This window comes from Thermobia domestica, chromosome 13 (assembly GCF_964235325.1).
Source record: "Thermobia domestica chromosome 13, izTheDome1.hap1.1, whole genome shotgun sequence".
Lineage (NCBI taxonomy): Eukaryota > Metazoa > Arthropoda > Insecta > Zygentoma > Lepismatidae > Thermobia > Thermobia domestica.
Window position 1 is genome coordinate 94,885,437 of NC_137466.1, and position 16,529 is coordinate 94,901,965.

General features: G+C 37.4%; 1 protein-coding gene across 1 annotated transcript in view; it reads left to right on the top strand.

Annotated features, from left to right (window-relative positions):
• Window positions 1–16,529, top strand: part of LOC145668354 (prion-like-(Q/N-rich) domain-bearing protein 25) — a 46,641-nt gene that overhangs the window by 8,586 nt on the left and 21,526 nt on the right. Inside the window, exons 2-3 of the mRNA XM_081736116.1 lie at window positions 6,001–6,123; window positions 15,532–15,693. Of these exons, the coding sequence (XP_081592242.1) occupies window positions 6,001–6,123; window positions 15,532–15,693 (285 nt within the window). The remainder of the gene's footprint in view (window positions 1–6,000; window positions 6,124–15,531; window positions 15,694–16,529) is intronic.

The following is a 16,529-nucleotide window of genomic DNA, read 5'->3' on the forward strand; positions in this document are numbered from 1 at the left end:
TGGGAAAGATATTGACATGTACCGAAATGGGACTTATGTAAGTAGTATGTGGAGGACACCAATCGACATAAGCAAATTCATATTTACGTAACAAATTTCCGATATATGTAAAATTTAGGAGCGGTACGTACGAACTATAAGTACGTCAGACCATTGGCGTCTCTGGCATGTAAAATTTGGGGGGGGGGGCATCAAAGGAAATGATCTAACTGCTAGTGAGTATCTAAATAAATTAAATTAAAATAAAATATTGAATATTTCGTATTTCAAAATATTGGGGGGGACGCGTACCCCCGTCCCCCCGCCAGAGACGCTCATGCGTCAGACAATGTTTCTCTGCCGATATTTGCATGATACAAAATTTCAGCGTTTTTGTCGATTAGTTTAATAATTACAAAGGCGTTTCAAGATAAATGCTCCTCCCCCTGTCTCTCTCTCTGTATATATATATATATAAAGGTAACCAAAGAAAGTTCTGTCGCTTTTTGTGGAGGTCTGTGTTCAACTGGCTCTCACATCGTGAGTTGAATGCGAATGGAGAAAAGGAGAAGGTCAGTTGTTGGTGTGGGTACATCAAACATGCTACCTGGTTGTGGCAGTTTAGTTGCATCGTGAACATGGAACCTCCACAGAGCGTCATAAGGGCGTGTATGCTGTACTGGGGTCAAACGCCGCTGTTACGGGGCGGAAGATATGCCAGCCCTTTGCTGGGGGTGTCGTGACAACGCGGACAGTGCAGCAGTGGTTTAACAAGTTTAATGACGGTGACGGAACACTCAAAGACGCACCACGTTCCGGAATACCAACACATGTACAAAATGATCTTCAGGCAGAACTTGAGGCGAACAGTGGCCAGACATGTAAGGAACTGGTACTAGAATTCAGTGTGTGTGGAGAAACCATTCGGCAGCACCTCCATCAACTTGGGAAGCACTACAAAATTGAATTGAAATGAAATCTTTGAGTTTTACGTCCCACGATTATGCCGGTTAGGCTAAAGGAGACGGTGATGATGAGTAATGAATGAAATGGTGGAATGAAGATAGTGGGAGGAAACGGGAGAACCCCGATAAAACCCACGCACACGGTGTTTGTCCACCATAAAGTTCACTTGGCGGGGGCTGGGATCGAACCCGGGACCCCAAGCACCAGAGGTGAACGCTCTACCACTGAGCCACCGCGGCCCCCAAGGAAGCACTACAAGTTGGGTCGATGGGTCCCACATGATTTGACTCCGGGCCAGAAGGCAACGCGAGGAGATCCTGTGTTTCTTTGCTGTCTCGTTTGAGGAAGGAGACATTTATGGACAGGGTGTTGACATGTGACGAGAAGTGGGTTCTATACGAAGCTCCACAGCGCTGTCATCATTGGTTCGTATCCCGTGAACTGGTTCTAAAACAACCGAAACAAGCACTGCACCAGAAGAAGATCCTCCTGTGTGTTTGGTGGACTGCACGCGGCATCGTGTATCGGGAACTGCTACCAGCTGGTCAGAGGATCAATGCAACTGTGTACTGGAAGCAGTTGAGCCGTGTTCAATAAAAACTCAAAACTCTGGAGCCAGCACTTCTGAACCCAAACGGATCCTCCTGTCATAGAACAACGCTAAGCCCTACGTGGCTAGGATGACCCGGGACACCATTCTACGCCTTGGATGGGAAACACTATTGCATCCATCATACTCACCAGACATTGCACTGTCCGATTCCTTGGAGAATCACTTAGAGGAAACTAGTTGAAATCCCTAGTAGAGGTGCAAATTGCACTTGATACCTTCTTTGCTTCACGGCCCACCAAGTACTACCGTGATGGAATCCATGGCCTTCCAGAACGTTGGCAGAAGGTCGTCAATGCTGATAGTTTTGATCTTCCAGGTACTTCCTAGATGACATATCGATGTTCGAAGGTGATGGGTGAAAAAGCGACAGAACTTTCTTGGTTACCTTTATATATATATAAAGCAAGGGTATGGATGTTTTAAGCACGAACTTCACACATGTTAAAAGTCACTAGAAATTAACAAGCTATATGCTATAATTGTATAAAGGTGATGCAATCTGGAGAATGGTTTCCTGAAATATTTCTCATGGTTATCTGATCAAGTTAAATCGGGGAGTACTTTATAAATATCGAAATATATTGTAAAAATAAGAAACCTATCATGTAACTTTTGGCATTTATGCAACATCTCTTGACTTTTGTGTGGCTGGGATAATCATATGCTAAGCGTACAGTATTATTGTTTTATATTAACAATATCGTTTTACAATTATCATTTGAAGCGTTGCCGCCAGATATGGAATTTTTTTACTCTTTTGTATTTCCAGAAAGTTTCATCACCTTTTATATTAAAACAAGGACAGAAGAGCAAAAATCTTTTTATTAAGAAAGAAAAAAAATAAACTAAGTGGTTTAACTTTACAACGTTCTGTGATATAAACGGCGTCGTAATTCTATGATGTAATAGTTTATGAGTAGTGAAATTACGTATTTGTAAAATACATTAGAATCAAATTCATTGCTTTTCTTTTTGTCTTTTTATTTTAAACACTTCTATTTCTTTAAAAAAAAATTCTAATTAGGTATTGTAGGTTAACGCTGTTAAATTTTATTTTTTTTACGGCTTTTTAAAGTTATTTTAATATTATAACAAAATAAAAGAAAGCTACATATATATCGTCTTTAAGAACACTGTTTTCCTTTTTTCCTGTTTATTACACAGAATATTTGTTACTCCATAAAGGCATTACATTTTATAGAAAGGGGGCACGGTGGCTGAGTGGTAGAGCGCTTATATCTGGTGTGTGAATATTTTCGGCGGCGAATTTTCTTCCGAGAGTTTTTCTGGAGATACTTATTAAAAGACGTCCGCTTTTGTCCCTAACTTAGTTTAGGATAACTATTGCTTCTATTGTATATTCCAATAATTGTTCTATGCGTAACGAATGAACTAGCTGTAACATAATTTCTTATTTTTTTTTTTTAAATTCGTGTATAATATTGATGCCCCATTTTAGAAAATATACTAACTTATTTCATCGGAAGATTTATAATAATATCAGGATGTTTAGTAGAGAAAGGAATGTGTAAATATACTAATAACTCATAATAGAAGTGCCGTAGATGAACGGTTATTATTTTCACCTAATAAACTGGAGACTCTGTGTTCAAATCTAGCAGCCAGCATCCTGACGGGGGTATTTGCAAACTTCTCCAGACGAATGCTGAGATGGTATCTTCCATTAATAACATGGTTCGGGCGCCAGGTAAGGGTAAGCGCTACTTTCGGTGAAATTGAGTTATTTTGTGGAATAAGTTGAGATTGAACCATAGAACAGTATGCAGATAATTTAACTTCGGAAGTGTACCTGCAGATGGCAGGAGTATATGTCATTGCATTGAATTGCATGGAAGTGTTGAACCTTCTTTCGTAATGTATTCAAAAGCTAGAAAATGTGACAGTGTTTCTCTGAGCCTCTCATATATTTCTTCCAAAAAATACTTTTTTTTTTCTATTTATTTACGAGTGGTTTACCTGGAATACCACTTTATAAAAAATCGCACAAAGATAGGCATTAGTATTTGAGGCGAGTTTTGGTGTTCATTGCGTCTACTATTTTATTTTAAATGTATATGCTTATGTTTCGAAAACCCTTAAATTGTTTTCATAAAACTAAGTAGTACTTTGTATACAAGGATGGCTAAAGATGATATGTACAGTTTTACAGGAGAGCAAATTAGAAGCTTTTAAATTAAATTTAAATAACTCCATCTCACTGTTAAAAACGAAATACAGACTTAAATGTATACAGCTAAATAGAGAATTTTTAATTTAACCGTTATGAACTTTTGTGAGCATAAAGGTCTCAGCGTGACCAAAAATTGGAGAGAAAAATCATAAAAAAGTGCCTTATCACTTATTGCCATCCTCGTATAGATTTCAGTCATGCAGTTGTTAGCAACAAATAGGCCATGTTCTATGAAGTTCTTAGAATAAGAATTTCAGAAAATACATTATGACTTTGATTCTTACCTATGTACTAATGCTACTTAATTTGAAACCTTCTATAATTCCGCTTTATTGGAATCACGCAATGATACTTTATAAGATTGAGTTGATAGCACGTCCCTGCGTTACTCTGCACGAAAACTCTTGAACGGATGAAAATAACTCTTGAACGGATCTATATATAGCTAGAGCAATTATCTCGGTTTGTTAACGGAATCTAATAATGATCACTTTAACGGTAACTACTTATAGTCCATATCCCATGCATGTAAACGAAAGTTTAATTGTGTTTTTGCAACGAATAGCTAGAACGATTATTTTGGCCAACTTCGTGAGTGAAGTTAATTCGTTAACATATTAACGGATAATTGCGACTTGAACGATGATTGTCTATTGTCCCATCAACGTAAGCAAAGTTTTTACATTTTGTTTCTCGCAATAAAAAGCCAGAGTAATTACCTCGACGAATTTCATTAAAGGATTAAATATGTTAACATAGGTATTATAAGGTACCATACCGTCATGTGTAAGCAACTACTATAAATACAGGCTTCAAACACGAACACGTGTTATTGTCTTCATAACATAATCACCAGCAGACGATGGAAGGTGGAAACCAGGAAGACACGAAGTTGGTTCGGAAGGAAAACGAAGATGACCGACCCTCTTCTAAGGGACATCCCCTTCAGAGGATATCCATAAAAGAAGACCTCAAGTGGAAACAGGCATCAGTTCCAATGCTGATCGCTAACCTTCCTAAACTATCTCTCCTGAGACCGCCTTGGCTTACGGAGATATCCTTAAATTCAACTCTTAAAGCCGCAATGGGAAAAGTGGTATTCCTATAATTATCTACCCCGGCGGCTACAATGAGCAAAGGGGTAATCATTAACTAGATTATCTACTAAAACTGCGATAAGTAAGGGAGATATCCTTTGAATTATCGTCCGACGCCGCTATTGACAAGGACTTTTTATCTGAAGCTAGTTTTCGTGTGCTGAAGTTTTGTCTCCACACTGGAAAAGATATTATTATCTTTGTATTATTTACAATAACTTTGTAAATTTTATAAGATACTATTTTTATAATAAAACGGTGAAGGGTTTCCAAGACTTTTTATTAGACTCTACCAACCACAATATTGCAGTGTTAACAAATTACGGCGACTCTAACAGGTCTATCTACAGCCTATATCCCATAGATGCAAATTTTTGAATTCTATTTTTTGCGATAGATAGCTAGATCGATTATGTCAGCCGAGTTCGTTAACAGAGTCAATCCATTAACATCTTAATGGGCAACGGTGACTTTAACGATAGCTATCCATATCCTATACACATATTTTGCATCGTCTTGTCTACACTGTCTTTATCAGAGTTTATCTAATTCTAGTTTTAAAATTCTTTTTTTTTTTCTTAAAAAATGAATTGTTTGAGATATACACTGCAAATGAATTGATTAAAATCAAATCGAATACCCGTGCAAGAACAAAGAAGAATTCAAATTAAGCATCATTTGCAATAGCGTACATTATATCCTAAGTATTGCTTAATTCGTTAGAAATATAGTTTCAATGAATACGTTCTGATTGTTACGTAAGAATATGTTACGTAATAATGAACAATTATAACGTATTCTTTGAAACTATAATTCTAACAACTTTTCACTATATATTTTTATTGATGTCAAGCATTACGTAATTTAAATATTGTATTATAATTAGTTTTCACGATTTCGAGGATAAAAGCAATCATGCACTTTTTCCGAAACATAAGCTTATAAATTTAACATCAGATCAACCAGAGATGGAACTCTAAAAAGCATGTAGTTTGCTCAAAACTAAGGATGATAATAGGAACTCAAATCCCTATCACATTTTTGGAAATGATCACAAATGCTTTTCATGTTCTTCACAAGTAGTGTCTGATTACATTATATGCATTACGATCTTGATTTTCTGATTTATTTTGCAATTTGATTTTTTTTTTCAGTAATATCTTCCACTACTTGCAAGACTGATAGTGAATGCATCGACAACGCAAATTGTTATAGAGACCAATGTATGTGTTCAAACGATTACGTCATTAGTTCTGATGAGAGGGAATGTTTACCAGGTACGTTGTGTATATTATATATGAGAAATTATGTTAGTGTACTAAATTTTAAAAGCATGAGTCTTGTAAAATTAACTCGTATTCAAAGAAAGTGGTTCAGAGGATTTTCTCAGATACGTAATTGTATTGTTATGTAGTTTTCTAATTCCTTACTTCTCAAATATCTGAACAAAAGGAAAACTTTGTAGATTTGTTATCTGTTAGTAATAAAGTCGCGAACCATTGTATTTTAAAATTATAGTTAGACACCAATAATATAGCTTCAAGATAAATTTCTTATGATTAAGGAAGATAAAATCTCACACTGAGAAAGTCAGTACTTACTGTTAATCTGTCAAGGAGAATATTATGTAACGATCGAACGTCAAATCAAAGTGTTGAATTTTTTTGAGTGACAGTTTATGTTATTATATACCTTGAAGACCTCGTATGGTCATCTTAATGAATCAACTCCTGCCCTTTCTCTTCCATTCTGAGAGGGGCGTGGTGACTTATGGTAGAGAGCTTACCTCTGGTGCGTGGGGTTCCTGGTTCTATTCCCGGCCAAGTAAGTTTGTGGTGGACAACATCGTGACCATGGGTTTTCTCAGGGTACTCCTGTTTCTTCCCACTTTCTCATTCCACCAATTATTCCATCATTCACTTGCATTAAGCATCTGTTTCCCTTAGACTAACGGACATAATCATGGGGGGACGTTAAACTGATATATTTCATTTCATTTCTTTCATTCTAAATCAAACATCTAAAACCGCTAAAAAGACATATTTAATTATTTTAAAGAGAAGTCCAAATATCAAATTTCCTGTCTCTAACCTTAAGGGATTCCGAGATATAGACATATTATAATAATTGCATCCCTTATCCTTCCCTCCTCATTTATGTCAAATTTCCAAAAAATATCTCTTATAGTCCGGCGGTTAAGGGGTTCAACTCTGCATTTTATGACTAAAAGATCACACTTCACACAGATACTCTTTGGGCTCTAGTCAACAATTTAAGAAGGGGAGCCAAGCTGAAACTCTTGGCAGGTGGATTTGCCATGTATGGTTGCCTACCTACAGGAGGAGTGATTTCTGATTACCTACTTATAATTCGACAAAACGTGTGATGGATCAAACACTTTTAGGACTGAAATTTGAAGAGCTATCCTCAAATGTAGGCAATCCGCCACATAGACTTCCTTCTCAAAACCGAACAATGCCGATATTGTTTGTAGATTCAGTTAATGACCAACTCGTACCATTTTTAAACATTTTGTGTTGTAGCGAATACGTGGAAATGTCAAATATCGAATCAAATTCCGCAAATATTAATCCACTCCTATGGGTATGCAACCATGCCTGGCAAAGCCACTCGCCAAGAATTTCAGCTGGGCTCCTCTTCGCAAATGGTTCGGTATAGTCTGAAGAACATTTGTTGCAAAGTGTGACCTTTTAGTGACAAAATGCAGAGTTCACGAAACTTTTGGCTCTTAACTACCGGACTATTACTGGTACCGCAAATCACATCACAAATCGTCATGTACTCTCCATTTCAACTTTTTAGCTTAAGCAGTTGGATCTAGACGTTGATCAGTCAGTCAAGATTCCTTCTTTTATATGTGCAGTTTTATTAAAATTTTAGCCTAGAATCGTAATATTAGAGGAAATTTACATACATTTTCCTAAATACATTCTGGTTAGGATTTAATGTGTAGTTACATATTTTCCGTCTAGAGTATTGTATTACTGTGTTTCGTTAGAAAGTTGATTCTGCGACAATTTAAATGATACTTGGGACGTTGGTGTCTATCCTTGCAAAGGTAAAATCGCTAAATTGTTTGAGTAGTTCTTCGAAAATTACTTTCTATTATTCGAGAATTTCTTATTTGAAGTAACGCTTTTTTTTCTTTCTTTTATATCCCAACAAACTGATTGAAGTTTTACGATCCACTTTATCACCGGACTATATGAAATGCTGCATACTGCTTAAATGCGAATCGGAACCATTACATTCAGTTCCAGAGTTACGTAAATCCAACATACGCAAATTCATACTTACATAAGAAATTTTCGATATAGGCACTAAGTAATAAAATTACGAAACGGTACGTACATAAGAAGTAAGTCCTCTTTTGGCAGCCACCTAGAAAAGGAAATAAAATTAAATATTTCAGTTTAACTTCCCACGATTATGTCCTTTAGGTTAAGGGAGACGGATGATTAAGGCAAGTTAATGATGATGGAAAAAGAATTAGTTTCAGAATAATGTGGGGGAAACGGGAGTACCCCGAAAAAACTCAGTTTGCCCACCACAAACTTACTTGGCCGACACTATGTAATACAGATTTTGTCCTTGAAGTCTAATTGTTATTTTCTGTTAGCGTATGTTGAAAAAGACAGAAATGCTATATTATTTTGAATAAACTTTACTTTTGTGACGTATAGGCACGAGTTCCTCACAGCCTTCAGTATTCTGTTCTGTTTCCTCCCCCGAGAAATCGAATAGCTCTCAAGAACGTGCCTCGTCAGACACTGATGATAAAGATGTGAGAGATGTGAACTACGCGTGTGATTTTCGCCAGCAGAAAAGTACTATCGAAATCAGGAAGGTCTTAACGATTTGATCAGAGATCTTGGTCTCACTAAAACCAATGGTGAGCTTTAAACTTCAAGACTGAAATAGTGGAATTTAGTAGACGAGTCCGTAAATGTATCGTTTCAGAGGTCATCTCGTAACAAGCCTCTTTCGCGTTTTTTCACGATGAAGGATGGGCTGTGCTTCTGTAACAATGTCATCGACTTGTTCGAGTCAATTTGTGCCCCCTGTAACCATCATGAGTGACGGCTTATCATTGATAGTTCCTCTAACAGTTTGAAAACAGTGCTTCTCCACAAAGGAAACAAGTACTCGTCTCTTCTTTTGGCTTGTAAGGAAGAATACAATAGTATAGATATTCTATTGCAGGTCTTGTGTTATGAAAAATATCAATAGGAGGTTATAGGAGACTTTATCGCAATCCTAATGGGTCTTCAAGGTGGTTTTACAGAGTTCCTATGCTACCTTTGCCTTTGGGATAGTAGACACTGGTGCGCATTGACTGGCCACTGCGGACAGAGTTTTTGATGGGAGATGAAAACGTGAAAGAGCCACTGGTAGACCCTCGATGGGTACTAATGCCCCTACTGCATATCAAGTTAAGGTTAATTAGAAAGTTTTTTATAACTCTTAATACGAAGTCTGCAGCATTCACATATTTAAAAGGCATGCTCCCCCAACTATCAAATTGCAAAGATAACAGCCGGAGTTTTCACAAGCCCACAAATGAAAAAGATTGTTCAGTGTGAAGTATTTCCTCAGGTACTCACCGAAATTGAAAGGGATGCTTGGAAGAGTTATGTGGCAGTGATTCAAGCATTTCTTAGCAACTATAAAGCACAAAATTATACGGAGCTGATAGACAATTTGGTAGAAAGCTATTGTAGAACGGGATGCAGGATATTACTAAAAATTCATGTTCTGCACTCATATCTGGAAATCTTTAAGGAAAACATGGGAAAGTATTCCGAAGAGCATGGGGAGCTTTTCCATCAGGACATTTAAACTTTGAACGCCGTTATCAGGGACAGTACAATGAAAACATGATGGGGGACTATATCTGGTCCTTGATTCGCGAAAGTGGTGTACCATGTAAACGTCAGTGTAGAAAACGCACACAGTTTTCCAAATGATTGTGTTCAAGCTATGAAAATGTTCTGCGTTATAGCATTTATTGGAACGCAATACAATATGGATTTCTTGCCAGCCACTGTCAACAACTGCAGTTCTTACTGAAAATGAAGTTTAAATGGCTCAATCTTCTTGAAAAGCACTTTACAATATTACATGTGTAAAGTAATATGTAAACTTCATTTTCATTTTTTAAACTTCATTTAAAACTTGTTTCGTGTATTTTGAACAAAGATTACAAAATACTTCTTCATAACTATTAAATGTATTTGCAATAAAAGTTGGCGGAATAATTACTTTTATTTTAAAGAGAAAAACTTATGAACCACGGTTATCGGATGAATAGTGTTGAGGTAGTAGCTGCTTATCTAAAATTCGTGTGAAATGCAGGAATTTAAACAGGTTAAAAGGACAATAATCCAACGTATTCACTACAAAACCAAACTTTGAACTGTATAAAAACCAATTTCCATCGTATTCGGACATTCTAAATTAGAAAATAATATCATCCCAAGGACAAAACAAAAGTTAAATTTTGTTGCATAGTGAATCTAATCAGTGGCTCCACGCACCAGCTATCTCTACCAGCAAGCTCTCTACCACTGAACCACCGTGGGGTAAAGCTTTCCGAAGGGTTCAGATTCAATATGAGGATAAATTATATTAAAATTTGTAAACTCACTCTTAAAATTACCTAACTTTGTAGAAAAATCGGCGGGTCCGGACTCTCAGGACCTAACTTTTACGTACGTCTCTCATATTTGTATGCGAATTAAAAATTTCCACCGGGAATTCAAATTGGGACAAGGTTCACAGAAGACACGAGCGTAGTTGACTGGACTGCGAAAAGTCACTTTAATATACAGGGTTCCAGGATTTAATATATCCCCTCCAGGATTTGGAACATTACTAGTGAATGAACCATAACAGACACAACAAACTTATTCATATAGAAACTTGTAGAATTTTCTCCAAGATTATTTTATCCTTGTAAATGGTCGATATGAGAACCTCCAATAACTCGGTAGACGTCAACCTTGTGTTGGAGTTCTTGCCACACAGTTCCAGTAAGTAAGGGCCGTTATCAACAAATAATTTCCGTGATTTTGTGTAGCAGTTCTGGTAAATCACGTAGTATAGGGGGTACTACTTGACACGCGAAATCTCCTTTATACTATACCGTCATAATTAACTCAAATTTAGCGAATCCCAAAATACAGAAAGCCGCATTATTTGCTGCTGATGTTGATGCCTTCTAATGGCTAAATATACTACTAATCCATGTTGCTCTTCATTTATGAAAACTTGGAGATATTCTACAGTGAATAAATTTGTTGTGTCTGTTATGATTGTTTCAATATTAATGTTCGAATCCGTGGAGGAAATTATTAATAGCCCTGTATTATTTGAACAATTATTGTTTTAGGCAATTATTTGAGTAACAAGCACACATTTCCCCATAATAGAAGACCCATTATTATTAGTGTATTTTTTTCAATGATGTGTTCACTTTAAATTGTGTTTAAACTAATAAGGGAAGTCCGCAAGAATCTAACGATGTACTGCATTGTAAAACTAAATAAAACTACTTAAATGATACAAAATAATGGTAACTTACTTCAGCATGGTTTTTGAGAAAATTAGCGCTTAAAATTGTAAGAAATTATAGCATTTTCTCAAGATCTTGAAGTGAAATTTTCTAGAACACCAATCAGCAACGTTGCTATAACCAATAGGGTGGAGCGTTTTGCACTTTTGTTGGAAATTCGATGACGGCTAGTGCGGAAAAGGTGCCATTAGTGGGACTGACCTTACTGAATTTCTTTTTTATTTTTTTGGACAACCCCTTACCCTGCCCCAAAGGACTTAAAGTTTTTAAGTGTTTGGTTAGGCAACACACACAACACCAATGACAGAAAAGCTACTTGTCATTTTTAGAGTTACCTGATGGCTATAATACAATTATTTTATTAAAAGAAACCAGTAACAATGCCAGTAAATAATTTTAAAATGTTTATGAATCAATGTACAGCCATATTAGCTCAGTTGTTGGAATTAATGTCAAGATTTTCTTTGGAATGCCATGTTAACGATGATTATAGGCATAGCTCTTGATATAACACGATTTGTTTTTGGCAACTCTTCTCTTGTTATGTACACCGACAGCAAATGCCATCTAGAGGCAGGCTACACAACTTCGTGGTTGCTTACTTTGGCCACGCTCTTCGAGCGTCGTCGCAACGTCCGGCTCCGTCCAGAAGATTCACGCACCTCCCGCTCTCCTCGTTGGCTCCTGAAACTACACTGACGTTTCTAGAATATTCTGGCTCGAAGTTCGGTGATGGTATAAATATTGCGTACTTCGGCCAACCAATCCAACAGGCCAGTTTATTGCAGCTTAAGCGTTAGCGGTTTTAGTTCGCTACTGTTTCTGTTAAGACAGAGAGTTTGTGCATTGTACCTAAAGTTACAGTCTTCTTAGTGCGATACGATTCAGAGACATTTCATATACTTTGGTTTCCAAGTTCGGAAGCAATGGCAAGCAAGATGAAGAAAAAGCCTCATAGCAGACCAACGTGGGAAAGTGTGAAACGAGCCTTATTCGGCACTCCAAGTGAAATGAGTGAAGTGCAGTTATCCAAGTACGCTGACGTTATGCGACATTATCATTGGTTTCGAATTGGTTTAAGTGGTGACGAAAGTGTAACTAAATTACCAGTGACTGACATTTGTAAACTAGTTGGACAAAGAGTTGTACATATTTGGCGTAAAGCAAGCATTCCTGTGGTTTCAGAAAAGAGAGCTTTTGACATGCTGAAAACATTTTATAATAAGTGTCGCACCAAGGAAAAACATTTCAGTCGACAAGGACAAGAAGCAACATATCGTGCAGGTTTTGTTGTACACGAGGAAAAGTCTCTTTTTGATATTGCGTCTTGCAAATGTAAAACCGCCGAAGATTGCAACTGTGAGAGGACACACAAGAACCAAAAACGAAAATTCAAGTTTTTTTTTTTTTTTTTTTTTTTTTTTTTTTTTTTTACCAGAAAACATCACAGTAAATGAGCATTGATAACATTGACGTCCGAACAAGGAAATCTCTATCAAAGATGTTTTCCCGTAAAGTGAGCAGATTTAAGTGGCAGACAACCAAGAAAGACGCTGGAAGTGTTGAAGCAAGTCCATCAACTAGTGGGATTAGGCATAGGCATAGGTCAAAGATACTGGCGTCATCAGGGGAATCCAACGAAGCTGTTGAATCTGGAAGCACGTCGGGATCTGACTTCGAGGCGTGACCAAGAAGGAAACATAGCCTAAAGCGCATCTGTCTTCAAAATACAGCGGAGGAAGCGTTTAGAACTGGAGCTTCAGACAGACAGGTTGCTTTGATCACTTCTGCCGTACTTCTGGACGCCAGACTCATAACGCCAGAGGACAAAAATCTTGTTGTTGGCAGATCTAAGATATGAAGAGGAAATGATAAACTGGGTGAGAAGATCCAGAAAGAAAATGCTCACCTAGACCGGGCGATTACAAGTATCTACTTCGACGGAAAAAATGATGCAACTCTTGTGCAAGAAAAAAATTAACGGCAAACTACGAAGACGAGAGGTTACAGAAAAGCATATCACAGTTCTATCGGAGCCCGGTTCAGAATACTTGGGTCATGCCACACCTAAGTCAGGCACTGGCAAGGATATTGCCGACTCTGTATTGGAACTTTTAGAGAAGAACCAATACGACGTGTCAAGTCTTGAGGCAGTCGGCAGCGATGGTGAAGCCACGAACACAGGATGGGATAACGGCGTGATAAGTCAGATACAAAGATCTCTACGAAAGGAACTGTAGCATCTCATTTGTCTTCTTCATACCAACAAGTTGCCATTTCGACACCTGGTTACCGAATTGGATGGTGGAACGACCGGAACCAACTCTTTTTTCGGCCCCATCGGAAAGAAATTAAAGGAGTGTGAACCTTCACCGATCGTCTCCTTTACACCCATTCTCGTTGAATGGGTGTCTGAAATGGAAAAAACAGATGATTTAAGCAGCGACCAGAATTATATCTTTGAAATTTGTCCAGGACTATTATCACATTCACGATGGGTTACATTGGTCTGTAGGATACTTCGCCACTACATCAGTACTGATAAACCTAGTTCAAGTTTGTGTCTACTTTGCCAGTACATTGTTAAAGTATACGCTCCCGTCTGGTTTTCAATACGGCAAAATCCTTCGATCGAAATGGGGGCCATGCATCTGTTTAGCATAGTTAAGCTATCACGTTTTGTGCGAGAAAATCTACAACACATAGTTCATTATGTTCTACAAACAAGCGGATACTACGCTCATCCTGAAAACCTGCTGATAGCGATGACAGCAGATGAAAATCCGCATATTCGAACGTTAGGCTGGAGAAGGATAAAAGAGTGCCGCAGCCAGAAGACTCAGAGATCAAGCCGCCCACGTGACTTCGTTGTTCCGAAATTAAACGTTACAGCTGAAAATTACTACGACATGATTAATTGGCCAAAATGTCTAACAGAGCCGCCGATCACACGAAACATAACGGATCAGCAGCTTGAAGAAAACATCCGAACTTCGGCTACTTTAACAACAACATTCCCTTGCCATAGTCAAGCTGTGGAACGCACAGTGAAGCTGGTGTCCGAGGCAGCGTCGAAAAAGTGCGGCCAAAACGCAAGAGATATCTACGTTAGAGCCAAACTGAAGTCCAGAACAAGAATGCCCCGCTTCGAGGCCAAAAAGAACTACGTGATCTAAGATGAAAGGTCAACGTATGCCTACTGGGTATACGGAAGGTGGGTGGGCGGAACTAGGGCTTTTCCGATAATCGAGTAATCGATAACAATTCGATAAAATTTCAGAACCGTTTCATCGATAAAGAATTTTAATTTTATCGAATTATCGAACTTTCAAGACTCCCGAAATGATTGAGACTCTCGAAATGTTCGAGACTTTCGAAATATTCGGGACTCTTGAAATATTCGAGACTCTCAAAATGTTCGGGACTCCCGAAATGTACCTGACCCTGAGCCGAAAGTAGTGAAAAAGGAAGTTTAAGAGTAGTGGAATCTGTATACGTTTATTCATAATTATTTATATTGTTTGTTTGTTTCTGGCCAAGAGGTTATGCAACCCGAAATAGGATTAAGAATATCTTAATATTGGGTTATATAATCTTTCGGGAAATATTTTTCAATTATCCTTATTCGTCCCTTGTCTGCCCTGCTGCCAAAGGAAAGGACACTTTCTAGCGACGTCAGTTTCTGTTGAACTGTTTAGAAACAAATTGGTATCTTGCGTTCTTAAATTGAAAAACACGGGATTTGGATAAATTTTGACAGGCATATATTTGCCAGCAATTCTGGTTAATATCCTATGTTCGAAATCTTTGTTTCATTCCAAGTTCTTCAGCAATAGAACACATTTCTTTCAAGTTTAAAATCTATTTTCGCGGCAACTGTGTTCAACTAATATATATACCTCGTATATACGTATATTACTTTATTGAATGTAGTAATAAGTTTTGCTACGATTTTCTTAGTTCTCGTGGTCCTTTCGTCCAAAATTTATGTTATAATCTTCGGTTAGAAATAAATATGAATTTTTACATTTTTTTTTATCGTTGGGTTATTTTTGTCGAAGTAATAAACCTACTTTTGTTCTTTCTTTAGTGGCAAAATCCTTGCACTCTGATTGTAAAGAGGCTATGCAATGTGAGGTAGAATTTGGTCTTCATGCAGTATGTGAGAAAAGCTCTGCAAACCAAGTTCTAGGAGAATGTATTTGTGAAGATAACGCTCATTTTGCTGATAATTGGTGTTTTCCAAATGCAGGTAAGTGATGAACAGAAAAAACAATTTCATATATGCATCCATAGTAAAATGTTAAGACTATTTCAAGGTGTTTTTTAATAACAAAAAAGAAGAAGAAGAAAAGTTTACTAATAAATTTTAACATACTTTCTGGTTCCTAATAAGACGGAATCAGCATTACCTTTTGCAGGTGTGGGATGAGCAGGATAGTACACAAGTGTGTGGTGTGGTGTATGGAGGAGGACTGAATTCTATTGCGAAACTCTTCAACAAAGTTCAAAGTAGAATACATTTTACAAGTATATAAACTCATTGCTAAACATTACTGGCTTGAATAACAGGTTTGGTCACGTTAAAAACGAAATCGAACACTGGAAACATACAAACCAGGGAGAAATATCGATTTTGTGGGTTTATTGAATCACGTTCGCTGTTATTTTAAGTATTCATGGCAGTCTGTGTATACAACTACTTAACTGTAGCGTCTCGTAGTTTAGGACAACCACCATGCTAATTTACGTGATATATATTTGGTCTAGGAATTAATTCGTGCGGTTTTACAAAAGATGGCGTAACTAGCTTATTGTTCCATAGTTTCGTTGATCCAAACATGCGTTGAAAACTACTGTCATTGAGCATCTTGTTTAGTATATGTCAGTTGCTTGAAGCGGAAACAACAACATTTTTTCTTCAACTGAAAATGGCGCATTTTGTGCCTGATAAAGTGTTTCTGCGGGGAGTTATTCTTCATTGCTTTAACATGAAGAAAAGTGCTACCGCAAGTCATCATATTTTAATGGAAGTGTTTGGTGACCATGCTCTAGCTGAGCGAACGTGTCAGAAGTGGTTTGCACGGT